At 56.4% G+C, this 26,857-nt stretch overlaps 1 protein-coding gene across 7 annotated transcripts in view; it reads right to left on the reverse strand.

The window, feature by feature from the left end:
• Positions 1–26,857, reverse strand: part of PRDM16 (PR/SET domain 16) — a 345,259-nt gene that overhangs the window by 26,556 nt on the left and 291,846 nt on the right. For all 7 annotated transcript variants that reach the window (XM_046661923.1, XM_046661927.1, XM_046661922.1 and 4 more), the window contains 5 exons: positions 24,827–24,961; positions 13,438–13,540; positions 6,939–7,152; positions 4,856–5,003; positions 4,120–4,273 (listed from right to left, as the gene is read on the reverse strand). In XM_046661923.1, coding sequence (XP_046517879.1) covers positions 4,120–4,273; positions 4,856–5,003; positions 6,939–7,152; positions 13,438–13,540; positions 24,827–24,961 — 754 coding nt within the window. The remainder of the gene's footprint in view (positions 1–4,119; positions 4,274–4,855; positions 5,004–6,938; positions 7,153–13,437; positions 13,541–24,826; positions 24,962–26,857) is intronic.

The following is a 26,857-nucleotide window of genomic DNA, read 5'->3' on the forward strand; positions in this document are numbered from 1 at the left end:
TCAACCTTCTCTGTTGGAAAATGGGGTGCTGCCACTGCTGGCGCCCTCCTTCCCCAAGAGTGTCTGCAGTTTGGGGTCCAAGGTCTTCTGAAATCGCTCCCAGTGTTGGGTGACGCCATGGCATGCAGCCCCGTCTGCAGCTGCATCACCTCGCCTGGGACTCCGGCCCTACCTGCCTGCCCACTTGGTGACACTGTCCCCATAGGGGAGAGAGGAAAACACCAACCCCCCAGGGTATCTCCGGCTTTCTAAAGTTGAAAACGATCCCAACTCTCTCCCTCCTCTCTCTGTCCCAGGCCCTGCGACCCACACCCAGGAGACAGAGGCCTCTGGGGGACCAGCCCACTCGGGCTCTTCTCAGGGAGTGTGGGCTTTGGGAACACGCTCCTGGTGGTGCACGGTCACTGTCTGGGGGTGTCCTGAAGGTGGGGATGGAAGGGAAGCCCCAGTTGGGCTGTGCGGAGAGGCGCTGGTTCCAGGTTTGAGAAAAGTGACACTTCCCCAAATTGGGAGGCAGAGGCAGCAGGCTGCTCTGCTCCTGACAGGAGACAGCAGCGCCGGCCAGAGCCCAGCACCAGCACCCGAGGCCCAGCGGACCCCGTCTCGCCATTTTCCCAATGGCCTGTGGTGGAGTATCTGCAAATCGCCAGCTTTCTTTCTCCTCTTGTTTTTCTAACCAGAAAGTGAGGAACACACACACACATGCATGCATGCATGCACACACACCCTGCGTGTGTCTCTCTCTGCAGGACAATTTGCTTCCTAAACGCAGCCCCAGTGGAAACAATGATTTCAGCGTGGCTCTTGCTCACCACAAATCCTCAACTGCCTGATGTCACGCTATTCCAGCCAAGAGCTTTGGCCCTGAGATTATTGTGTTCTTTAATCACAATATCTATTTATATTAGCGGCTCTGCCTTCCTGGTCGTCTGGCATGGCGGGACGTTCTCAAGGCTGGGGGGAGAACGTGCTGCCTGATTTAACGGCATCTGCCCTTTCTGGGAGGTGCCAATGCAGAGGTGCTGCTCCCTGGGGATGGTCTATAAATACCCCCGTGGCTCTGCTAGCCTCCAGAGGGCTCTGTGACATACCCCCGGCCCCAGCAGGGCTCTGTCAGTGCCTTGTTGGTGGCCGCTGTCCTCCTGAGCTTGGAAACTGGCCGTGAGCAGGTCTCCTACCCCAGGCAGCTCCCAGGAGGGGCCTCCCAGGCCAGCAGCCAAGCCTGGGCACAGGGAACCTGGGAACCCTCCGTTCCCATCCACCTGCTCACATGATGGGTGGGGGGTTCCTGCAGAAATGCTGGGGCTACAGAGAGGCCTCTGGGAGACTGAGGTCCCGGGAGAGGCAAGTCCCAGACCTAGGATGGCTGACAGCTGGCTCAGAGCTGGCAAAGCGAGGTGGCTGCCTGCAGGGGCTGGGATAGGCCTGGGCAGCCCACAGCAAGCTGGACGTGGGGACCAGTGCCTGATGGAGGGTGCCGCCCAGGCCCTGCCAGGACCCACAGGGGCCCTGGCCAGTACTTGTCCCGGTCAGCAGTTTCTTTTCCTTGTAGGTTGTGTGTGGATGCACATTCCCCCACCACACACACACACACACACACATTCCAAAATTTCTGGAAAGTGCCCACAGGAGACTGCCTGCCTGTGCGCCCAGATACCCCACCTCCTCTCTCACATGCACACACTTGACCACCCTGGTCATCGAGGAGGGGGCACGGGAGCTTCTAGCCAGGTTTTGGTGCTGATCCACAGGTGCCGTGGGTGTGCACCCACATGCCGCCCAGGGGTGGATGCAGAGTCTGTGCACACTAGCGACTATCCGGCTTCAACTAGTTGGTGGCAACTGTGTGCCTCCAAGCGACTGCTCTCCTCTTAGAAGTGCCATGTGGGTACCCCCGCGCCCTGTGCGCAGTGCTCTCTCTCCAGGCCTCACCACAGCCCCCTCCCGTGGGCCACAGGATGCACAAGATCGTGCTTCATGTCTGACTTCTAGAATTTGTGCCACCCTCTCTGAACGAAATGTTCACACATGCAACCTGGCAAGCGCAGGTTTCTCTTTGGCTTTGCCCCTTAGCCAAAAGCCAAGGCCCCAAGGCGAGTGTGGAGCCCGGCAGCAGGCGGAGAGCGCTGGCCCCTGGCAAGGACCGGACCAGCTTGCCCCAAGCTCTCCACCTCCACAAGGGGAGGCTGTGCTGGCTGCGGGAACAGCGGGCTCAGATCCTTCCAGAGAACGGCAGCTCCTGGAACTCATGTGATCCACGCGATTCAGTGAGACTTCACACAGCTCGTGTGCATGCCCACAAGGCAAGAGCTCTTAAGCCTGCATGCAATTTTCCTGAGTCTCAGCTTAAAAACTCTGAGCTACTATCTGGTGCACACATACGCACCCCCTCCCATAGGGGGACTTGCTGGGATGCTCATCCCCGGAAAGTAGGACACCATGCACCTCCAGTGGCAAAGTCACGACCCCCAGCCCCACCGCCACCCAGCTTGCCTCCTCCCAGCTCCCCTCAGAGGGAGTGGGCCTTGCCCCTGGAGCCAGGCGGTGGGGCTGCCCACACCACTGCTCAGATGCTCTCTTTCCAGGGCCTGCAGGTGAAGGAGGTGGTGGGTGAGCAGAAAGACTGCCCTAGAGGAGGGGCCGACAGGCAGGGCTTTGCTTCCTCGCCTGGGGGAGCCAGTGACCCAGGTGGGTTATGGTCTGAGTCACTTCTAGGAGGACAGTTGGAACATTGGGCTGGGGGCAGTGGGCAGGAGGGGGGCACAGTCCCAGCTACCCAACAAAGACTTGACTGGCCAGTTGGCATGGCCTCTTTGGGGCAGGTGTCTGGCACCTGAACAGCCCCCGCATTGGTGAAGACACCCTGACCCAGTCCCCAGGCTCGCAGAGTCACCTGCTCTCGCACTGATGTGCTGGAGCCCAAGAGGCCCTGGTCCACGACCCGGGGTCAGGAGCCAGGCCCCTTGGGCTAGAACTCAGGCTCCGCAGCATGGCCTCCAGCGCCTGGTCACTTGTCTCTAAGCCTCAGTTTCCCTCTCTGTCAGCTGGAGATGGTGCAGCCCTGCTCTGTACGGTTCTGTAAGGATGCCGTGAGATAATGTGCGTGAAACGATGACTCAGCGCAACGCTGGTGTGAATGGCTTAGTGACAACGTTGGTGTGAAATGACTCAACACCACTTGTGTGACATGAGTTAGCACAATCTCGTGTGAATGATGACTCAGCGCAATGCTGGAGTGGAATGGTGACTCAGCACAATGCTAGGCAGAGAGGAACCTTCAGTGGCTTCCAAACCCACTGAAAATTGGGGTCGTGACCTTGCACTGGCCCACAAGGTGCCCGGGACCTGGGCCTTGTGATGTCTGACCCCTCTCCTCTTCCTTCTCCTCACTCAAGCCCTAAACCGATCCTGGCCTCAAGGCCTCTGTGCTGGAAGTCCCTTGTCCGGCGCCTCCTCCGCAGGCGCCCCCTCGGATCACTCCTGCTTGTCCTCAGAGGCTGGGCCATCCTGGCCTCCCATTGTATTCGCAGGGGCAGTGGCCCCCCACCCCACCCTGGGCCACCCCCTGGCACCTAGAGAGGCTCCTGCCCCCCAGGCTGAGGCCTGTCACATGTGCTGTTATCATTTATATGGCTTAGCCTCTGTCTTCTCCACTGGGGGGTAAGCTCCATGGGGACAGGGGCCCAGCAGCTTATGGCCAACCCCTGCCCCTGGACAGCGGTGAACACGCAGCCCCAGGTTCCCCAAAGGCTGTGAGGGTGAGCAGCGCTGGATGAACATGGGGCGGGGTGGGAATGGGACGGCGGGCCACTGGCTCCTGCAGGTCCTTCCCCACCACCCACTGCCACCTCTGGCCACTGGAGGGATAAGCGTGGGGACCAAGGCGGGTTGTAGGGGAAAGGGAGGCCAGACCAAGAGAGCCGAATCACAAAAGGAGAGGGTACAAGGAAGAGAAGGTGGCACCAGAGAGCAATGGGGCCGGGGCTTCACATGGCAGCAGGAGTGTTGGAACAAACAGGAGTCCTAGGGGCGGGCAAGAGGCTGAGGAGTCTGTCCTGTCCTGGGCCTGCCTCCAAGAGCGCCTGCCCCAGATGAGCGGCCCGGCTGGGGACGACTTACATATGAAAGGCTTGACGGTGCTGTGGATATGCTTGTGCTGCTTGAGGCCCGAGGATGTGGCGAAGGTCTTCCCGCAGTCGGGGCAGGCGTGCGCCCGCGCGCCCACGTGCTGGGAGCGGATGTGCCGCTGCAGGTTGCTGGGGTCCGTGAACACCTGGGGAGACGGACACTGTGGGCTCGCGTCGCCTCTGGCTGCCCTAACCAGGCAGTTCTGGTCGAGGGATGGGGCTCTCACTCGCCGTTCTGCTCCCTACACCGAGCCTGGCCAACCAGCTCTCTGCTGGAGCCATGACCCACCCGACAGCCCTAGGGGAGCCGCCCAGCCTCCCCTAGACTCTGATTCCTCAATAACAGTTCCCAGGAAAACTGTGGCTGCGAGGATGCTCAAGGCAGGAACACAGAAAGTGTTTTTAAGCTGAAGTGCCATGATATGGGATGGCTTGCGGGTGGGGAGGCTGACCCCTGCCAGCCTCACCTTCCACATGGGGGGGTGGGGCAGGGGGCAGGAGCCCTCCCTGGAGGGGAGTCAGGTCTGGTGCCGCTCAGGCCTCGTTCCTGCTGCATGGCCCAGCACACTTCCTCTCTTCCCGGGAAACAGAAGGAGCCGGATGACTCCCGGGCATCTCACTCGCTCTCCACCCTTCATCTGGATTTTTACAGCAGGGGCGAGGCAGGGGCGAGGCAGGCGCAGGCGGGCCGGTGAGCACGCGGAGCGGGGCTCACATACGTTAGTTACCTTCACGCAGTTTTCACATTCGAAGCGCTTGCCGCTGTCATGGGACATCTGGTGGCGGATGAGGTTGGACTTCCAGTTGAAGGCCTTGGGACACTGGTCACACTTGTACTCTCGCTCCTCTGTGTGCACGATCATGTGCTGCTCCAAGCTGTGCACAGAGGACGGGGGTCACCGTGGGGCCCACCACCCGGGAAGAGGGGCCCTGAACCCAGCACGGCCTATTCTCAGCAGCCCCTCGGAACCCCCACCAGGTCCTGCTGGGGGATCAGAGCGAGTCCTCGCAGCGTGTCTGCCCACCTCCTCTCTGGACGGGGCAAGGAGATGGAGGGGCAGAAACGGTCTTCCCACATCAGATGGGGAGGCAGCCGGTACCTGGACAGAAGCCGATGCCCAGAGAGGGCTCAGGCCCTTGTCCAAGACCACCCTGCAGGCAGCCAGAGGCAGGGCGGGACCACAACTCACTTCCCAGCGGCTCTTCAAGACAATCTGAACAGTGAAGCTAACCTTGGGCCTAAGAAAAAAGGAGTCTGGAAGCTTTTGACACTGCCATGAGCCCCAGGGTTGGGTGAGGCCTGGGAAACCCAAGGACACCGCCTGGCCAGGCCGAGAGCCCGCCACGCACACATGAAGGAGGTAGGCCGGGGTGGATGAGCCGGTCTCCAAATGAGATGTGATGGGGTGGGGAGGGCACAGCTGCCCGGGAGAGGCCGCGGCACTTGGATGAACGAGCAGCTCCTAATCCCCTCCTCTCGGGGGACAGCCCGCTTCTCCTCCTGTCCCAGGTATGACCGTTAATCTTCATGAAGAGAGCAGCAATACATCACGGCCCGTTAATTAGGGGCCCAGCCATCCATTAGATCAGAAACGCTTGGTTCCTGCGCAGCACAGATTGTATCTTTTTCCCTGTTGTTAATTGTGATTTATGTGTTTATGTAAAGAAAACACGGACCCTCTTGAACAGCGCTTACCGCCAAGGGCCTCAGTCAGGATTTGCCCAAACACTTATTTTCTCCGTCATCTGTTCAGGGTGGAGGGTTTCCCGTCCCCAGGGAAGCCGTGGGGGGATGGGCATCAGTTCCCCCAGTCCCACAGCCAGTTAGTGACCTGACGGGGTTTCACTCTGACTTTGTCAGGCTGTCCTGGAGGACGTTCTCGAAGGCAGGAGGAGGGACCCACACTGGAAAAGTGGTCACGGGTCCCTAGAGGACTGGGACCATGTGTCCTGGCTTCTCCCCACGAAGCCCAGGGGATCCCACCAGTCCCCAGGGCCCCAGATCCCAGGTCCTGAATCCTGCCGGGCCCTGGAATCCTGCCTGGCAGCTTGGGCCTGCTCTAGGCTGACCATGTCCAGTTGTCACACAGCTGGCCTGGCACTCTGTGTCCATGTCTGTGAAGTCTCCCTGGACAGACAGGTGCTGCCCATGGGGAGCAGAGGCTGGTGCCCGGGGTGGAGGGATAAGGGGACTCCTGGGTACCCCCTCCTGCTCCTGACCACTGTCTGAGAAGGAGTCACTCACGTGTCTGGAGGGCCAGGCCACTCCACGAGCCCCTGGGCAGCAGGGTGTTGCTGTCCCCCGTCCTTGTCTCGGACTTTACTGCAGAAGTAGCACTGGGGCTCGACCCCTGCACGTCTCGGGGTCTGGCCCTCATTTCTTGACTTCCCTCTAGTCTGTCCCCACAGCTCAGCCCTCACTGTGCAGAATGGCCAGGCCAGCGGTGTCTCAACAGGGCAACTTGTGGATCCTCCCGGGGTGGGGGGGCTCTGACCGGAGGCCTGGCCTTCACGGTCAGAGCTGGGAGCACTGTGGCCTCCAGCCGCCAGCTCATGGGCCTGCTCTGTCCCCAGCGCCAGATGAATGGGCCGGGGTACCTGCCCCTGAGGTGTGCCGCGCTCGAGGGGACCCTTGTCTCCAGCTGGCCCTGGAGTCCTCTGCGTCCAGCATGGACAGGGCTGAGGGATGAGGGCTGACCTCTGCCCTTCTCAGGCTCCCTCTGTGCTCCCAGGGCCGCTGACCCTGCTGTCCCAGACTGGCTCCTGGGGAGGGAGGAGGGAAGAGGAGCAGGCGGAGGGGAGGGGCAGCACCTGTACTTGTTCGGGAACATCCGCTCGCAGTCCTTGCACTCGTGGGCCTGCCCGTCGCTGCCCGTGCCGCCCACGCCCTCCGGCTTGAGCTCCTCGCCCAGGCCCTGGTAGAGCGTGGCCCCCACCGAGCTGCATGCGTACTTCTTGTGACGCCGCAGGTCCAGCTTGGACTGGAAGAGCTCATCACACATGTCACAGCGGAACGTGGGCTCCTCTGCAAGAAAGAGGACAGGAGGCGGGTGGGCGAGCCTGAGACCTGCCCCAGGGCCCAGGGCCGCGAGGGGGTGCGGGACACCGTGGGGCCTGCCTCCCCCACTGGCTGTTCCCCCTCCTGCTTCCTTCCTGCCCTCATCCCCGACCTAGGAGTGGCTGCCCAGAGGGTGTGGAGACCACAGGGACCCAGGTCTGCATCAAAAGAAACACTGAGAAACGCTGGGCCCCTCCCTGCGTCGAGGTCGTTGTGGGCTTGAGAAGGCCCCCACTCGGGAGCGGAGAAGGAAGCCAGGCCAAGTGCTTTGTTTATGAATTAGGAGAAAAAAGACGACAGAGCTCTAATGCATATCATAAATTATTGTCGTCAAGGTCAAACAAATTAAAAGAGGGGCAGCTATTACTAAGTTTACGAGGCGGCATCCTGACCACTGTGCCAAGCCAAACAATCAGCCCAGAGCTGTAAATTTCCTGGGGGGACGACCTCCGGGCCCCTCCCCAGGCCCCCCCCGCTGGCGGCCGCCTGACAGCAGCTCTTCCCCAGAGCGGGTCCCATCCCCGCCCGAGGTGGACCCCGGGTCCCTCTCAGGTCTGGAGAACACGTGCACTAAAGCTCTTGTGCAAATGAACTGAAAGGTGTGCATGTGTGTGCTTGTGAGCAAATGTGTGAATGCACGTGTGCTTCTTGTGCGTGGGTGTGCAACTGTGTGCGCATGGGTGTGAAGATCTGAGCCTACCTGCACCTGTGTCTATGTATCCTTGTGTGAATTTGTAGGCATTTTTGTGCCTCTACCCTCATGTTTGTGTTGGTGCGTTTATGTATTCACGTGTATGTGTGCACATGTGTGAATGTGCATGTGTGTTTCTGTATGTGGCTACAAGTGTGGAAAATTTGTGTTTGCATATCTTCACACTAGCACACATCTGTGGGCAAGTGTGCCTGAGTGTTTGGGCAGGTGTACATTTGCGCATTTTTGTGTGTTCATGTGTGTGCTTACTTTGCACATGTGAATGTTTCTGTGCACACGCGTGTGCACATTTGTGTGCTAGGTGAGCAATGCACAGAAATGTTAAGTATACATGTTCGTGTGCGTGGTTGACTGTGTTAGGTGTTGAGTGTGTGTATATGTGTGAATGCATGCACATCTGTGTGCAAATATGCACTTGTGTGCATTTGTGTGTCTGTGTAAATGTGTATGCAGTTGTGCATGCGTGAATATGTGTGTGTATTTGTGTGTCAATGTGCAAGTGTTACGTGATTGTACTTGTGTGCGTGTGTTAGTGTGTGCTTGTGTGAATGTGTGTGGGATGGTATGCACACATTTGTGTGCAAGAGTGAAGGTTTGTGAGTGTGGATGAGTGTGTGCACCTGTGACTGTGCGTTTGAGTGTGAGTATGTGTCTTTGTGTGCATGTGTTTCAGCGTGTGTGTGTGTGTGTGTGCACACGCACGAGGACCCCGCCCGGCACTGAGCACAGCCTTAATAACTTCGGATTGAATGCTGACCAACAGGACCTGACCTAAGGGGTGGAGGAGCCAAGGAGGTGGGGCGGTGGGGGGAAGGGGGACGGGGGCTGCCCCGGCCCCTCCTTGTGCCATAGAGACCACGGTAACTGTTTCCCAGTGCTAAGCAGAGGGTGGGCAGCTCTGCAGCCTGGGCACTGCGGGCTGGGGAGAGGGAGGGCCACCTCCCCGGGACCGGAAGCTTCCCCGAGCCTAAGGGCGGAGACACTGCTCCGGGTGTCTGGCCACACCCAGCATCCCCACTGGTGGGCACCCAGCACCCTCTGACGCCCAAGGGGACCTTTCTGTAGGAGCTGCTCTAGGTGCCCTTGGCCAAGCCCCCTGGGCGCTGGCCGACACCCTTGGATTCACAAGCACCGAATCACCAACTGTGACTTTTGTTCACGTCTTTGCCTGGGGACGTGTGCGGATGGGGCAGGCCCGGCAGGCTCCTGCGCTGGGCAGACGCAGCCTGAGGCCGGGCGTCCCCGCCAGCTCTCTGATGGGAGTCTGCTGTCAAGAAAGCGCTTGTTTGGAGAAAAACAAGAAGAGGAAGGGAAAAAACAGCTCGCACTCAGCGTCTGGGGAGTCAGGTTACAACACCCAGCCCTACTCTGGGGCCGTGAGTGGGTGCAGGGGCCTGAGCTTGGGCCTCCGGGACTTGGAAGGCTCCCTCCCGAACGTCTCCCCAGACGCTGGCCTTCTCGCCTCCTTCCAGTCCATTGTGCAGCCGGCCCACACAAACCACAGGACTCGGGGATGGAGGAGACAGAGAGGACGCCACACCAGGGACCCTTAAGCGAGCATTTGCAAACACAGTGGCCAGCAGGACCCTGGCATTCCCACCAACGGACAGAGTGGCTGGGCAGAAGGAACAGGGGCGAGGGGCCCCAAGGCCGACGGGAGAGCAAAGTCAGAGAAGATTCGAAAACAAAACCCATCAAGGCACAGGGCCGGCGCTCAGGTGCCAGGGTGGAGCCCCAAATATGATCCACGGGATGGGGGAGGTGGGCAGCGATGATGCACTTTACAGAATAACCAGCCGGCAAGTCCACGAAGCCTGCCTTTACAATAGAAACCGAGAACGCAAACCCTTTTCAGGAAAATGTCTACTGTGAAATAGTGTGACTAATAACGTGAATGCCCGAGGTCTGAGGAGCCTCCACATGGCTGGCACTGTCCTGAGAACTTTACAGTATTCTCACATCTAAGCCTCTCGACAATGCATGCACACGCAGGGGGACTATTTTTACGTCCTCTTCATAATTGGTAAACTGAGGCTGGAAGACACTGAGTCACCTGCCTGGAGCACTGAGTGGAAGTGGCAGAGCCGTGGAACTGGAGCCTTTGTACTGTGGGGTCCCCAGGAAACGGGCGGTGGAGCCCCGACTTCCCACTGCGGGTGTGAGAAATGCACCGTGCGTGGTGTGGATTTCCTTTCTAGCCGAGGGCCGAGAGTCCCATTTCAGAGCAGAGCTGGATGCACAGACCCCACAAAACTGCTCTTGCGGGTTTATTCTGACGTCCTGGGCTGGAATGAGGCTGAGGTGGAGCCCTCCCACGGCATCATGATTAAGTTAGAAATGCAATTTGTATTTTAGTCTTTCTGGACCAAACTAAGAACAACCACAGAAGTCGAAATTTGAAAACAAAGACAAGAAAAAATGCCAACCCCACCCATCCAATAACACTGACCAACTTATTTTTCCAGTTTTGATGTGAAATTTGGATTTGGAATGAAAATTCAGCCTGATTTTTCACTCTGACGGCATTCGAGGGTGCCTTGGAGGAGATGGAACCAACCGTGGAGATAAATGTCACCCTCTTCCTCCGTTCCCCGTCCCACCATGGACCCGGGTTTACCCTGATCGGAGGACAGAGCTGGGGACAGGACGAATCTAAGCCTTGCCCACTCCTGCTGGGGTGTGGACAGGTGTTCCTGCGGACTTCCAGGCAGGTAAGGCTGGCACTGAACACACACCTGGGGCACGCTGGATGCGGGCAGCAAGGACACGCACAGCCCACGTGGTTTTCATTTTCCCAGCACAAGCCATTCCATTTTAAAGAAATACTAAAAGAGTATGTTACATCCTGGTTATATTCTGTTACATTATATTATATTGTGTTATATCATATTATATTATATTATCTGTCTGTCTCACGTGCTTTATACACAATACACTACATCCTCTTGACCTTTTTTGGAGAGGGGAAAAGTTAATCATTTTGAGCCTTTCTCAAAAGAAAAGCATATTTGAATGGAAATGATTTTCTTTATTTTCTTCGAAGAGCAAGAAGTTCTCCTGAAAGAGAAATCTTTCCCCTCTCCATTGAAAGAGTAAAAACGAAATAAAAAGTCGCTGGAACTAATGAGTCTGAAAGTGGCTTCCCCTGCTCTGAACCACTTATTGGAACACTGGACCTGCATTTCTTTACAAAGCTGCAGGCTGGAAAGAGCGTTTGCAGCCCCAGAGGGGCAGGACCCGGGCTCTCTCTCCCCAGCGAGCTGGCAAACCAGGGCCTCGTTTCTTCCACGACACCTGAACACTGTCCCCGGCAAAGCCCCCTGCCCCCAACAAGGGCACGAAAAATTGTGAATCAAGCTGAATCCTCTCCACGGGAATCCGGTGGGGGCACGCAGGGGGCCGGGGGTGGGGCAGAGCCCTCTCTTCTACCCAAACCAAACTAGACCAACGCGTGGCAGCCCACGTCTCGTTTGTCAAATCTGCACACCTCGCTCGTCCGTCTGAAGTTCCATCAGCAACTCTTCACGGCAGAGCAGGGATGTAAGAGGAAAATAAATCAGTGCCTAATGGCTTCCGAGAGCTGAGGGGGACACAATTATGTGGCATCTACATGCTAATCTACCAGACTGGAGGCTCAGGAGCGCTCAAGAGCCACTCCAAATTCCTGCCGTGATAAGGGGCCGACGCATTCAGCCGGGGCCGGGATAAAAGATTTTTTATGATAATTATCTTAGTGAGGAACATTTTTGCATTTTCTTTCTGTGTGAGTCAGAGTTTAACTGGGGCGGGGGGTGGCTGTCGGGGGGCAGAAGAACGATCTTGACAGCAAAGTGCGTGGAAGTCAAACACTTGCTCTTGGACTATTGTGTGTGGAAGGCAATTAGCCCACAAACGTTGGCTACGTTATCAGGAAAACGCAGACCCAGGTTACTTAGGACCCGGGGTCGGAGGCGAAATTGGAACCAAGGTTTTTAAAACCTTTTGGAAGAAAGAAATTTCGTTACAGAAATGAAACAGCCTCGCTGAGCTCTCTCCTTGAGTTGAGTGGGTTTATGTTTCCGAGTTCTCGTGTGTTATCTAAGATTCATAGGTCTTTTCAACAATTATTTTAAGGAAAATGAGACCATCCCCTGTTACCCAGACTCAGCCATTTATTTTTCTTTTCTTGACGGTCTAATTAAAACCAAACTTTAGACAAGAGCACGGATGGGACCCAGCTCATAAAATCGTGCTTCTGTGGTGAATGCCTTTGGAACATGAACTATGGCTGCATCAGAGAGGACCCTCAATGCTAGGCCACGCCCGGGGACCAAAAGGGTCAATTAAGGCAGAAATCTCTGTGTTGACTCTCGGAGGCTTCCTGCTAACTCTGATGCCCAGCTCCCTGGCCCAGCCAAGGCCACTCCATGCCATGACATTAGAGTGGCTCCTTAGAGAAACTTGCTGTTAGTGGCATTAAGCATTCATCCTTGGCATGTTGGAGGGGAGGGAAAGCAAGACAGGAAGGGAAAAATCAGCCACCCCCCTTCCTTCAGCGCGAGCAGAATTGTTAGCTTCGGACACAGCTAGAAGGGGAGACTACTTTTCTGTCCACTTGTGGGTCTCGTTCAAAGACGCCATCTGCTCAGCAGCGGCACCCAGGTGGTTAAAGGGCCAACCCTCTGTTGCTAATGCAGCGTGCCTCGAACCAACTTTCCTCTGCCACTCACAACTGTTCCAGAATCCCCAAGCGAATGGGCACATTGCTTCACAACGTGGATGAAGGAAAAGAAATGTGTATTTCAGAAATCCGAGCCTATTTGAGACTGGAGTGTTCTCAAGACCCTTTGAGAAGGACGTGGGTGTGGACGCACAAGGAAGAGAAGCACGTCTACTGGACAAAGACCAGGGATGAATCCTGTGGAAAGGGCATTCAGAGCGCTTCCCACAGTCCTGGTGGAAGAGCTCCGATGCACCATACCACTATGAGACCCACCCGCAGGCTTACATTTTCCCTCTCACCAAGTAAATTTTCCCTCTCACTAAGTAAATTTTCCCTTAACATTTCTCTTGGGCTTTTGGCTGCTAACTACAGATGGGTATTACCTTCCACGACGTGTATGCCGTCTTGGCCCTCTAGTAAACGAGAGGGAAACTTCTCCCGTGGCACAGAGCTCTAGGGCACCAATGTCTCGAACCCACAAAACTGTTTTTTTTTTTTTTTTAACTAGTGGGAAGAGCAAAAGATGCTGCTGCTACTGATAATAAGACAGTTTTTAAGAATCCCCCAGGACTCGACCGCTACAAAGATATAAGGCAACACGACATCCATTCACCCATGTGGTCTGAGGGTCTATCTTGAAGTCAGGGGGCAGCTCATGGAACCCAAGGAACGGGAAAGAGAAGTGTTTCGGTTGAGAGGGGACGCTGGTTCTACCCGCAGGGGGTCTGAGCAGGGCCATGGGAAGTAGCTCAGGGATGTTTGGCCCCCCGCATGTGGCATGAAGGGATGGGAGGCCTTGGGAGCTCCTGGGCCTCTGCTCCTGAGGGTGGGGGCTTACCATCCAGATTGGGGGGCACCGTCCCCAGCGAGTAGGCACCTTCCTTCACATGCACCAGCAGCTCTTCTCCTGGCTCAATGTCCTTAATGACTTTATAATAAATCTAGGATGGAGAAACCAGAGAGAAAGGGTGAGCGCAGCCGTCCTTGTTGCTCTGAAAGCCGCGTTGTGCACGCCCAGCCCACAGGCCGCTTGACCTGCCTTGTGATTGCTGCTAAGGGGCTCCCCTCGGAAGTTTGCAGAATATGCTCAAAATGACTACAGGCCCTTTTAAATTGGTGTTATCCAGTTTTTAGATACTGGTATAGGGGATGCAAAATTAAATCGGCAAGGATTAGCCCAAAGTCCCCAAGCAGGGTGTGTCCCAGAGGGATGGACTGGGGACAGCGGCTCTCTCCAAGAGCCCGGCCTGGGTTGGTTCTCAGGTTCCTTTTGTCGATGTGTATGTGAGACACCCCTTGCCATTCTGGGTGGGGGGCTTGGGGTCTAGAGGGTGAATCTGAATGTTTATGAAAGAGGCCATGAACTCAGAGAGAGGTCCCCGGGGCCAGGACACCAGGCTGTGAGTCTCACATGAGCGTGGGTGCCATCCTCAGGGGGAGGCAGAGGGGACTGTGTGCCTGCAGCAGGCTTGGTGCCAGCGGCAGTTGGGGGCCTGCGATGGGGACACCCCTGAAAGCAGGGAGGAGCGGGGAGGGGCTGAGGGTGGGTTCTGCAGCCTGGAACAGGCTCTGAGGTCTAGGGAGTTAAATTTGGAAGATCCGGCCTCAATACTCTGAGCGGCACCATAGCTTGCCCACGTGTCTCCTGAAAAAGGAGCGTCTGCATTGGAGGTGGTGGCCAAGATCTAGAAAACTCCAGCAACTCAGAGGGTCAGCAGGGCAGGGGCCATCTGGGATGGAGCCCAGGGAACAGGCTGCAAAGTTCTGGGAGACTTTGGGACAGAACTGGGGCCTTCCTTGCTTTTGCCACATCTTGCCTAGGACCCCCCCCTGCACTCTCTGGAGACCAGAGACACAGATCCTCCAGGTGGGGGGGGGGGGCACCCACTCCACACGTGAGCAGGGCTGACACCAGGGAATCCTGCATCTTAAACCTGGAAAGGTCAGACTGTGGGGTGCCTCTCTCTCAGGCCAGTCCACTGCCAACCACTCCGGCACATGGGTGTTTGGGTCTCTATTGGGTTAACAAAAACCAAGGAGCTTCCAGGAGCCTGAAGCTCCGGCCACAGGACTGGCTGGGAGGCCAGAGAAAGACCCAAGACAAATTCATCTACCCTGGGAGACCCCGGGGGGCTGAGGCTTCTCCAGGCCGTTCCCCCTCCGCAGTCCTCCAGAGTCATCCTCCTCACGGAAGGCCTAGTGGTCAAGGGTCAGGTCAGGCTTCCCAGCAGCAGCTGGACATGCTCCCGACTGAGCTGGGCACACAGCTTGCCCACCTCCTGTGCCCCCCCAAACATCTGGAAGACTGAGCTCTCCTCCTCTCCCCAGGCCCGGTCCAGTTGTGGACTCCCTCACATGCCACCAGCCCCTACTAACTCTGAACGATACCAACGAACTCTCAAAAGACACAGAAAGCCACAGCGTCTCCAATGCCCACTTGGATGTTATTCCCAGGACTCCAGGACAGCGGAAAACACAGCAGAAAAATGCGCACAGGCATGTAGACCTTAGTAATGTGCAAAGTTTCTTTTCCCTGTACTCGTTTGCAATTTTACTTGGCAATTATTCTCAGGTATGTCGCTAAAATAATGAAAGATTTTAAAACGGGGAATAGAAACTGGACCATATTAACATCTGTAATCAAGCCAATTGTTATTAAGATCTCAGTTTTGTATCATTTTACCTAAAAACTCACACAGTGGCTGAATAATTGTTTTTAAAAAAATCAGATGAGCCACTGTATTGCAAAATCGGACCCAAAGTGCATCTGACGCTCTGACAAAGCCCGGATGACCGCGGAGCCGTCCGGGGACGGTGAGTCATGGGTTATTAATACGCGAGGACAACCGCACTTCATCTGGCAGCGAGCGACCGCATCCAGCAAGCGCATGCTTAGTGCCCGCCCGCGCCACCAGCGCCCGCGGGCCGCCGCTCCATGTGCGCAGGCTGGGGAAAGAAGGGTCCGACTGCGGCCGGAGTGGCGGTGGCTTCTGCGGGTCCCCGTTAGAGGGCAATGTGGACCCGCCCGCAGCGTCCCTCCCGGGCTGCGCCCCGCGCCCCCGCCCCGCGAGGCCGGCGGCGCGCTCTGACCTGGCGTCCCCGGCTCCGCGCACGGCTCCGAGGCGGCCGCGTCCTCCCGCGGGCCGGGCTGCTGGGCTCCCGTTCCAGCCCGGCTGGCGGGCACAGGGCGCGGCCCTCCCGCCTCGGCCTCCCCGTCCTCTGCGCCCCTCAAGGCCGCTGGCCTTCCTTCTCCGACCCCCTCCAAGGTCCACACGGCCTCCCAGGACCCCCACCCCCCGGAGTGCCACCGGCTCTTCCGAGACACCCCGCCTCGGCTCCTAGGGCCGCCGGACGCTCTCCTTCAAGCCCCTCCAAGGGCCGCCAGACCTCCTGGAACCCGCACTCCGAGGCTGCCCGGGTCCCCCCCCCCCCCCCACGCCCCCCCAGCTCCGACGGCTCCCCGACCTCCTGGGACCTCTCCACACTCCACCTCGCTGCAAGGGCTGCCGGACTCCTCCTCCTACGCCCTCTGAGAACTCCTGGCCTCTCGGGGGACCCTCCCCGCGGACGCGGACGCAGCCCCCGGAGCTGCCGCGGGAGGGTCTAGCACGCTGGGCCGAGGGGAGTAGGTTTGTGCGCCCCGGGCGCCCCCTCCCCTGCCCGGGACCCACAGGACGGCCGCCCCCTCCCAGGCCCGGGACCCACAAGACGGCTGCCCCGGGCGTCCCCTCCCCGGCCCGGGACCCACAGGACGGCCGCCCCGGGCGCCCCCTCCCCGGCCTGGGACCCACAGGACGGCCGCCCCCGGGCGCCTGGCGGGGGCACGAGCGCAGGACAGGAGGGCGGCGGGCCGGCAGCGGTGGCCCCCTGGACTTTGAGCCGTAGACGGTATTAATCGCTATTAGTGCTAATCGCAAGGCCCCGGGGCGGGGCCGGGGGGTGTGCCCGACCTGCCTCCACCTGGAGGAGGGGGCGAGGCGTGCGGTGGAATCGCCGCAAACGTTCGCAAACTCGGCTGGCCCCGCGTTCGCCAGGGCGCGGAGGTCCTCCGGGCCGGCCGTGGTCCACACGACAGCGGCCGCGTTTTCAGGCCCGTTTCCAACGGCACAAAGGCCTTATCAGCGGCCGCGCGTTGAGAAAGCCGCCGTTCCTGGTCCGCGGGGTCGGGCGACTTCCCGGGACAAAGGGCGTGCTTCGGTGGGAGCTGCTGAGGCCTGAGGCGGTACAAACCGTGCATTTACTGTCCCCAGCCGGGCCCCTTCCGTTCGAGCCTGTAATAAATTATTATTGCAGCCCCTTACACATTCCTGAAGTCGGTTTATAACCTTCCTTTCATTGTGTGCCGCTGTTCGAACACATTCAGACCCGAAGGCCAAGTTGGCATCGTGGATACGCTGAGCCTTGAGTTTTGAGGAGAGGGGAGAGACAAGTCCGTTCCTCAAGGAAAAAGAGAGCTCGTCTCTGATGCCCTTGCGTCCCCAGGCTCAGCTGCAGGAAAGGAGCCCAGAACAGGCATTTACTTAAGTGACAGCATGGAAGTCCTTGCACCCTTTCTGAACAGCTGCATCCCCTGCACTACTCAAACTGTCCCAGGCTGTGGGTGTTGTGCTGGCAAGGCTGAGCTGGAATTTTCCCTCTGGTTTCAGGATCTGAGGGTGAGGAAATGCCACAACAGCTGAGTTTACTAGCCTCATAAATGTCTGCTCCGCACAGCTTTAAAAATAAGGCTGCCAAACAGACGGGTCTGAAGTTAAACCCTCGTTTCAACATCTCAGGTTCTCTTTGTAGTGACCATGACTTCAGTGGACATGGGTGAACAGCCCCAAAAACAGCTCCTCAGAGTTACAACTGCATTTGCCGTTTTCTTGCCCTTTTACGGCTCTCCAGACACACAGAGGTGCTCCATCCATGTAGATGAAGGAGCCGTGGGACAAATCAATGACAAACGTTCTCAACAAAAGGAAGAGAAAGTGCCTGAGAAAAGCTGGATTTAGCACAGGCCATGTTCGTTTAGACGGAGACTTTTATAAAAATGAACATTCCCCCCCCCCCCCACAATATTCTTAAAGATAGCAATATTTAAAAATTATAATGGCTGCCAGTTTCGGATTTTTCTTCTTAGGGTTCTTTATGTTTGTTGATTTTGTTTTTTAATATCAAATCAATTCACAAGGAAAGATGCTATTTTGGAAAACGAAGGTTTAAGTTCCACAATTTGCATTCCTACTTACTCTTAGAAATTTAAGATTTAAATAGATGAAAAACTCCATCCCCGTGACCCTGGAACAAACGGTTTTCTCAAAAACACGAAAGTGATCAAGTGAACCGGACTGCTTCTTTTCCCCGTTTTACTGGTTTGAGAAACTTTAAAGGAGTGTTTGAGTAAAATATGTGAAATATCTTTCCGGGTGCTGATCTTTAAAAACATCGCTCTCTCTCCATCCTGGATTTGGAATTCAATTGTGCTTGATTTGTGAAGGCTCTTGGTACTGTGCGTGAGGGGCTTTTCACAAAAGAGAAGCACCGCGAGGGGAATTTGAATTTCTCTAAGATGGTTGCTGACAAGTAAATTCGCCCGGTCTGCCTCTTGCTTGTCCTTTTGAGAAAGGATGTTGGTCTGAGGGTTATCCCTGGGGATTTTTTGTCTCTTGGGGGATCCCCAAAGAGGCTTGGCGGGTCCCAGTCTGCCTCATTGCTTCAAGGACTCGGGAAGTGTCACTGTTTATCTTCACTACTTGCTGTCCCCAAGCTGCGGGCCATCTCTCTCCGGGAAAGTCTGTGGACTCTGGAACCCTGAGACTGGCTGAAGGGTTGTGCATTTGGAGTTTAAAAAACAACCTAGCTGATGTTCCAGGATCCAGCAGCGACAGCGTGGAGCTGCTGAGGGTTCGGGCAGAGGTCCTTATTTCTCTCTGCCCTTGTCTGTTGCTTCACTGCGGGAACCTTCCTCTGGCCTGCTCTGGTTGCCTTCTTTTTTCAGAGCTGGGCAGAAGCAGGGGACAGCGGTTCTGGAGTTGGTACCGTCCGCAGGCCCCAGGGACAAGCTGGCACTCCTTTCCTCTGGCCGAAAGAGGAGAAGGCTCGTTCCCCATGGCATTTGCCCCCTTCCTCTCTTCCCAAATGTGGCTGAAGCAACTTGTGCTTAAATCTTTCCGTTTTGCTGCTATAGATTCTGTCACCTTCTAGCAGCTCAAATTAAAAAAAAATTCTTTATACTTATCTCTTTCTTAGTTGTACGGTTTGGATCTGGATATTATTTATACACATATATAAATATAAATTACTGGTCACAGTTAAATTGTCTTCATCATTCTTAAATGGCTTCTTCTAATAAAGTATCTCATTTGGTCAAGAAGGAAAAGAATATAAATTCTGACAAATGATTGTAGCCAGTATTGTGACGGCGTGGTTGAATTTGTATCTTGTTCTTTGCCAAAAAGAGGGCCAGTTTGCTCCCAAGAGGGCACTGTAAAATGCGACGGCTTTCTGGCTCAAAACAAATTTGACGTATTTTTAAGTCTTTTGTAAACCGGTGAAGAAATGCTAAAACGAATCCCCTGCCCATCTCATGTCCCAAGGGAAAATTGTATCTAATTGGAAGCTACCATTTAAACCGGCCAATTCACTTAGAATTTTAATTTAAAAGCTTGTGAGGAATGAAAGCAGAGGGAATAAGGAACCGTCCCCGCGACGTGTCAGAGCAGGGTGGCGGATGTCTGTGCCCTTCATTTAAAGCCCCAGCCCTGGCAGATCTGGCAGGTCACAGCCCTGACGGACAGAGGGGTCCACATGGGGCCCAGGAAAAGGAAGCAGAAGGAACACGTCCTGCGCCCGCGGCCGCGCCTTGGCCCGGGAAGCACCAGGTTTTCATTAGGAACAAGCGTTGGCCTCATCGACATGGCGCTGCGTGGTTATCAGTCTGCTGATCTGCTCACGAAATGCCTTTGCTTAACACGCTCGGCCAAGATCAGCCTCTGTCTGCTTCCACTTTGGGGAGACCGGCCCTCTGCTCAGGCTGAGTCCCGCACTCTGCCCGCGGAATGTGCTGGTGGGTGCAGGTTTTCCTGACACCCGGCCAGCCCTGGAGGGCAGCGTGAACCCGCAGCCTCTCTGAGGTGCATACCGGGGGGGGGGGTGGTGTCTGCAGCCCCAAGTCATGCTCCCCAACATGTGTGTGACCCCAGCATCATGTCACACCATCCTCAGCCTCACTGGCCACGTGCCATCCTGCCACCGACATCCTTGCCCTGTTGGGGGACGTGGGGCCGAGAGAAAGAGCCGCACTGTGAACTGGCCTCTTCCCACCTCCGCTTCCTCCACCAGGCACTTTATCCCCAAGCTCTTGTTTTCCTTCTCAACATTCAAACAAATCCAGGAACAGAGTCTGTGTCTCCCGAAACATTTCAAACCAACGCATTCACTCCTAATTGCAGAAAGTACCACCCTGGCATGATCTGAGTGTCTGAGTTCCCGAAAAGGAAAAGCAGGAGACGGCGGCAAGGAGGGCCGGGGGGCCGCCACCCGAAGTGAGCTGAGTCCCGTGGGCTCCTCCCTGCCCTCCGCTCAGGCTGAGCTGTGGGAAGGTAAATCAAGGCACCCCAGGCTCTACGGCCATGATCTGACCATCCCCCCAAAACCCCAGAGCAAGACTGGGTCCACCCAGCTGTCTGCAGTGGACGCTTTCCTCCTAGTAGCTGGGCCGCCCTAAAGCCTGTGTTGCCTCTGTGGACCATCTGTGGGCTCCACGCGTGTAGCAAACCACAGTTACCTTTTAGGGGATGGGGCCGGGGCCAGGAGGAAATTCATGGCCCATCTTGGCCTCTGCTGCCCTGGGCTCCCCGATCTGGAGCCATGGGGAGGAGGGTGGAGGCAGGTGCTGGAGGAGCGGGCAGAGTGACAGGCTGGTCACCCCTCTGCGAGGTCTGCTGGGGCAGAAAACCCTCAGAGCCACAGGGCACCAAGAGGGGGTCTCGCAGCGCAGATGAGAACCCAGAGACAGGGCCATGAGCGCAGCACTGCATTCCCATGGCCATGGAGGTGACCCAGTCTGTGGAAAAGACAGCCCAGTTCACATGGAACTGGAGGTGCCGCTGCCTAGGAAGGAGGGCCGTCAGGGCCTCCGTGACTGCCCTTCCACGGCTAGGAGGCAGCACGCTGGGGTCCTCCGGGGAACCTGATGGACATTTGCTGAATTCTTTCAAGCCCTGGGGTTCACTTTTTATCACATCCATCTTCTCTTGCCCCAAATTGCTGCAGAAGAGCACATGTGCCTGTCCCAGGGCACGCTGGGTGAGGCTGGGAGGGGGGCACGTGGCCAGCAGTCTGGCTCCAAGGAGAACGAGGCCTGGCTAGACGGACAGAGTCGTCCTTGTGCTGTGCTGCCAGCGTCTGGGCTCCCCGAGTGCCCGCGACATGAGCTGGAGAGCCGCCAGCTGCTCAGAGCCCCCACGGCTGGGCGGGTTGCATCTGTTCCCAGGGCCCATCTGGACGCACCATGCGGGCCACCCGTAAAGGCCGTGACAGGCTGAGGTTGATGACAGTCCCTGACCTCCAAGCCCCATGGATGTGTGGGTCTCTCCGAAGACACAGGAACATCTGGGAGCCCAGGCTGTTCGGAGCGCCCCTCCTCCACTCCTCGAGGGAGCTGGGGCTTCAGGAACTCCCTCTCTGGGACCCCGACTCTGTTCCTGCCCGGTCCCTCTGTCTTCTGGAAATTGGGGCTAAGGTCATGTGCCTTGAACTTCAAGACAACATTAGTGCTCTTCTGACTTAAATGACTTTCCTCCTGAATCCCATCTGGCAAACTTGAAACTGTTTTATGGGTCTCAGATCTTCAATCTGGATCCCCTCCTCTCCGCGCCCGTGCTGGGCTGGGAGGAGGGGTGTGTGTGTGCGGGTGAGAGAGAAAAAGGGAAATTGTTCCCTTAAGTGTGTTTGTGTGTGTTTGCGTGTGGGTGTGGGGGTGTCCATAAGTGCCAGGAAATCCTGGTAGAAACTCTTGGGATTATAGAAATCTGAGAAACCCCATTAATAGCGTGTAATGTTTCCTTTTCAAAGAGAAGCCTGTCTTCAGATATCTTTGTTGTATTATTAATATTTCAGGGAAGTTTTTATTCCAGCTCCATGTAGAGTCGCGTCGGTGGCTTTGCAGCATCCGCGTTTCCAGCGGTCAGGACCGGGAACGAAAATGCTTTCTGCTGAGGCCGGTGGCCTTCCCAACGAGAGAGAGCAAGTCCGTTTTTGGGAGACTGTTTAAAAAATAGCTTGAAATCTCTTATATCCCGTTCAAAAAAGCATTTCTAAAAGTCACTTCATTCAAGCAACAAATATTGAGAGTCTCTGAGTATGTAAGAGCAGTTTTTCATATTATTATTACAGTTTAAAGTTATGAGCATTATTTTTCAAAGGAAAATACGTCTCACCAATTGCTCCCTTTTCTTTGCTACCTGAAATGCAAAGTCGAGATTTGATTTTTTAAAGATTGGCCCTGAGCTAACATCTGTTGCCAATCTTCTTTTTTCTTCTTCTTCTCCTCCCCAAAGCCCCCCAGTATGCAGTTGTATATTCTAGTCGTAGGTCCCTCTGGCTGTGCTATGTGGGATGTGGCCTCAGCATGGCCTGATAGCAGTGCCCAGGATCTGAACCGGTGACACCCTGGGCCGCTGAAGCGGAGCGCGCAAACTCAACCACCGGGACATGGGCCACCCTGCAAAGTTGGGTTTTAGAAGGAGAAGCTGGGTGTCTGACGACTTCCCCGGTGCCGCCCGGCCTGGTGCCGACCGGCCAGCCACTCTTGCCTCTCGGTGGCTCACGCTCTCCTGTGTGTTTCGGAGGCCACGGCCACACAGTTGATTATGTTCAGACGGGGGACTTAGCGGGCATGTTGGCTGGAATCTCGGCTGGTCTGCAACACCAGGAATCACCCGCTGCGGGCGCAGGGCTCCTGTCTCCTCAGAGGGTCAAGGGGTTGACAGGCCCCAGGTGGAAGAATTTCCCTTTTTTGGGCCATTTCGGTGTTGCTTTTGCTCAAATGCACATCTCAAGTTCCCCATGAGTTTCTGAACTAAAGTGGGGATAATTAATCCCCACAGGAGGCTGTGTTGGAGAGAAACGTCCAGTAGGCGAGGAGAGTTGGAGGGAGTTTTGATGGCACGTTGGGTTTAAGTGATAGAGCCAGCAACGTTTCTGCCTGTAGGATGGAGCTTGGCAACAGGACAGCGTCGGCCGGTGGGAGTGGGTTAAACGAAATGGAATGAACGAGAGTTAAAAATTTATTATTCCATCTCAGCAGAAAGTATTTCTGTCCCCTGGTCCTGACGACGGAAAGAGAGTTTGCTGCAAAGCGGACCATTCCATTTGGGCTGAGATAAAGGCTTCCCTGAGATATTAGTAATGAAACGAAGATGCTTGAAGACGGGCTTCTCTTGGAGAAGACTCTACGTCTCATTTGCTTTTTCAAAAGCTTGTCCCATAAAGATATCTCTGTTACTGCTTAAATTTGGTTCATACAGTCTAACAAACGTTTATTTCTTAAATAAAAAATCTGGCTCTTTCGTTACTCTATTCCGTGTCTGACAAAAGAGCAGTCCTGGGCCCGGGTCCCAGGCATTCCTTCTACTGCCCCTCGGCTCCCAAACACACAACCAGGGACACACGCTCTCTACAAGAAAAGCGCACTGCCAGGGCTGTCTGTGCTGGAAACCCGGCTCTCCTTCACTTACGTTTCACTCTCATCTGGAAGAAGGGAAAGTGTCTTTTAAGGTTCTCTCCTAATTTTCATGATCATTCCTTTTGCTTTCTTTCTGCAATATTTTTTGCAATCAGAAATAAAAGTTACTTTCAAACTTTTGGGTTCTAACTAACAGCAGCAGACGTCCCGCTAGCAGAGGCAGACTCGAGCTTCACCGTGTCCGGCACCCGCAGGTGTCCGGGGAGGACTGCTCGGTCCAGCTGAGCCCCACGGCCGAGAAGGATGCAGATGGTGGAGAGCCGCCCGGCAGCTTATGGGGGTCCTAGGGACCTCCCTGGTGTGCGCTGTCTGCGTTTCTTAATGAGAAACTGTTTCTCTAAAGTCAAGAGCCTCGAGCCGATGTTAATGGTTTGCACAGGCGACGCGAGAATGTACCCTTTGTCATGTGGTCTCCGCAAACATTTTTGAAAGCAATGGAATCCTTTTTGCAAGTGAAATCTCAGGCATAACTCCAAGATACTACAGGCAAAAGCAAAGTGCTCTGATGGAAAGGGTTGGGCTCCCCAGGAACCCAGTGCTCTGGGAACACAGAACGAAAATGTTGCCGGAGGAGCCTGGCCCAGGAGCATGAGGAGTCTCCGGGGTCCACTTGCAAACTTGTAATTAAAGACATCGACTGAGAGCTCCCAGTGCTGGGGACGTGTTGCCTTCTTGGTGGACGGAAACTCCGCATGGCATCCCGCATCCTGATCAGCTCATGGGTGTGGACACCTGCCACGAGGACCGAGAGCCAGTGATGCCTGCATCCCTGGGGTGGCACAGATGTGCTGTAGTGAGCGAGGCTCAGGCGTGCCAAAGGAGGTCCTTGGCCCCCGGGGGTCTGGCAGCAGAAGCAAAGGTTATCCTTGGCCCTGGTGAGGCCTGGGGCTGAAGTCAGGACCACATAGCTCAGGAAAAATATCAGTCGGCTCGCCCACAGGGCCAGGATTTTGTGCCAAAACAAGGCCAGTACCCTCTGCAGGCTGCCCAGGCTGCCATAGCGATTCCTGGGGGCTCTGGGCAGCTGGGGCCGCACTTCAGCCTTCCAGACAGCCAGCACTGACCCTTCCGGACAGCTTGGTCAAACAGAGTCATTTAGACACGATTCTCAAGCGGCTAGGTCCAGTTCTCCACTTCTCTCGTGGGAGTGGCGTTTGTAGGGAATGTGGACCTCTGCAGTTTCGGATCCCGCCTGCTCCGGCTCCCTTCTTTCACGCAAGCCCTCATCTTTTGGCTCTCAAGCCCAGTCAGCCTTGGGCGAGGCCGCTGACCGCAGGCTTCGATGGAGCATTAGTGGGGTGTCACTGAGCTCCCGGAAACTCAGTGTTGGCCAAGTGTCAAATAGCCGCCCCCAGTGCAGGACCGGGCTTGGCAAAGTGCTCGGCAGAGATGCAGCTGACCCTTCACCTTGACACCCCCACTCCCATCCGTCTCAGTGCCAAGGCCCCCAGGACAACTCCAAGGGCAGATATCCCCCGTGTGCAAACCCTGGACCTACCTGCTCGTTGATCTGACACATGGTGAGGTTCTGGTCATCGCAGGAGCATGCCACACGGATGTACTTGAGCCAGCTGCCAGCCCCGGCCTGATTAGCATCCACGCAGAACTTCTCACTGCCCAGGTCTTCGGAGATCTGCCCGGCAAGACAGAAAACCAAGAAGAGTCAGAGACATCCTGTGTGCTGGTCAGCACTCTCTGCATTCGCCCAACGAGAAACCCAGCTGTCTGTGCTCAGAGCAGGAAGGCAATTCAGCATCTGGACAACAGCCCAGCCGCTGGGCATCTGCGGGGCCCTGGCCCCCCCCGCCCACCCCCGCCCGGGAGCCTCCTGGAGCCCTGTGGAGAGGGGGAAGGATGGCCCTTCCTTTTCTCACCGAGCAGATCGCTGCCCTGGCCCGGCAGTAAAAAGTGCCACCAGAGATGCAAAAGTCCCCCAGTAGAGCCGCCCCAAGTGTGACAAAGCAGAGGCCACTTGAGTCTCAGAATAGAGCCTCTGCTAAGGAGAGTTGGGGCGCTGGGCTGGAGAACACCTTCTTGAAGGTAAAGGTGTTGTGGGGTGTGTGGCTGCATACGAGCCTGGGTGTGAGTGTGCACATGAGCGTGCATGTGCGAGCATGTATGCGTGTGTGCACACTCACCCCAGCGTGCACATCACCCTGAAAGTAAGAAAAACATTTAATTTTCTTAAAAGTGGAAAGTTTCCATTTGACACTCAGAAACAGGCAGACGCCCAGCCTCTCTTAGCGCCCTCGGAGGCCACGTGGCTCTTGACTGGCGTTAGTTACTTTGTTGTTGCTGTCGTTTTCTGAACCCCTGACTCACACAAGCTGGGAGCTTCTGAGGGTGTGCACTCTGAGCGGGCTGTTTATGAGGACACCTGACTGCTGTCCCCTGCTGAGAGGGGGACTCCCTTAGGCCTGCTGGGCCCTGAGGGGGAGGCCGTAGGTGGAGTCCCTCCCATCCTCCCGCCTGCCCTGTTCAGTGCCTGCTGGGGGCTCTGAATCCAGAACGGTGGAAGCCGGCAGCACCTTAGGCGAGCTTCCTGGGCAGCCCAGCCCCGGCGCTGAGGGGTAGGGGATGGCGGGGGGGGCGCTGAGGTCACCACCACACTGAGGTCCTGGAGTAGGAAGGGTATCCAGGTGGTCACGTATGTCTGGTGGGCAAGGTGTCCAGGTGAGCAGGGTGCCCTGGTGGGCAGGGGCGTCTAGGTGAGTAAATCTGTCTAGGTGGGCAGGAGAGTCCTGGCAGGCAGGTGTGTCCTAGTGCGCAGGGGTGTCCTGGTGAACAGGTGTGTCCAGGTGGGCAGGTATGTCTGGATGGGCAGGTGAATCTTGGTGGGCAGGTGTGTCCTGGTGAGCAGGGGTGATGGAAGCAAAGTGTCAGAAGGACCCGCCGAAGTCAGGGCACCATGGCTCCTATTCCCTGGAGGGTCTCCTGAGTGCCCTGTCACCAAGTGTGAGGACCTGGGAAGGGAGGGAGGCTATCCCTGGAAGCCTGGAGCAGGCTACTTCTGGCTGGAGAATCACGGTGCTTTGTGAACAGTGCAGGTGCTCTGCAAACGTCCACGGACACTTTTTAATTGGCCAGGAGCCCTGCCTTGCCTCCAAGTCAGGGAGGAAACGAGGGTTCAGGAGGCAGCTGCTTTGCTGCGAGATGTGCAGAACCTGCCTCAGTCCGTCTGGGCATCCACACCCTGTGGCGCCCTGAAACCCCTCCGGGAGCCCATGGCAGCCCCTCCCAGAAACGACAAGTCTCTAGACGCGCTGAGGCTCCACTTAGCTGACCCCTCTGGAGGCTGATGTGGAACAGGGCTGTGAGCTAAGGGGCCTCGGTTCAGAGAATTCTTCATTTTGGGGGGACTCTAACCAAATGGGCCTAATTCTGAAAGAGAAGATAGAGACCCGAGGGCCTGGGCAGGATGGAGACGAGAGACGGGCAGGTGGGGAGGGAGGGACAACATGGCAGCAGAGGAACTCTCTGTCCTAGCCAGCCCGTCCTCAGCCACTCAGAATGCCAGACCCTCAGAATG

Source organism: Equus quagga, chromosome 5 (assembly GCF_021613505.1).
Source record: "Equus quagga isolate Etosha38 chromosome 5, UCLA_HA_Equagga_1.0, whole genome shotgun sequence".
NCBI lineage: Eukaryota > Metazoa > Chordata > Mammalia > Perissodactyla > Equidae > Equus > Equus quagga.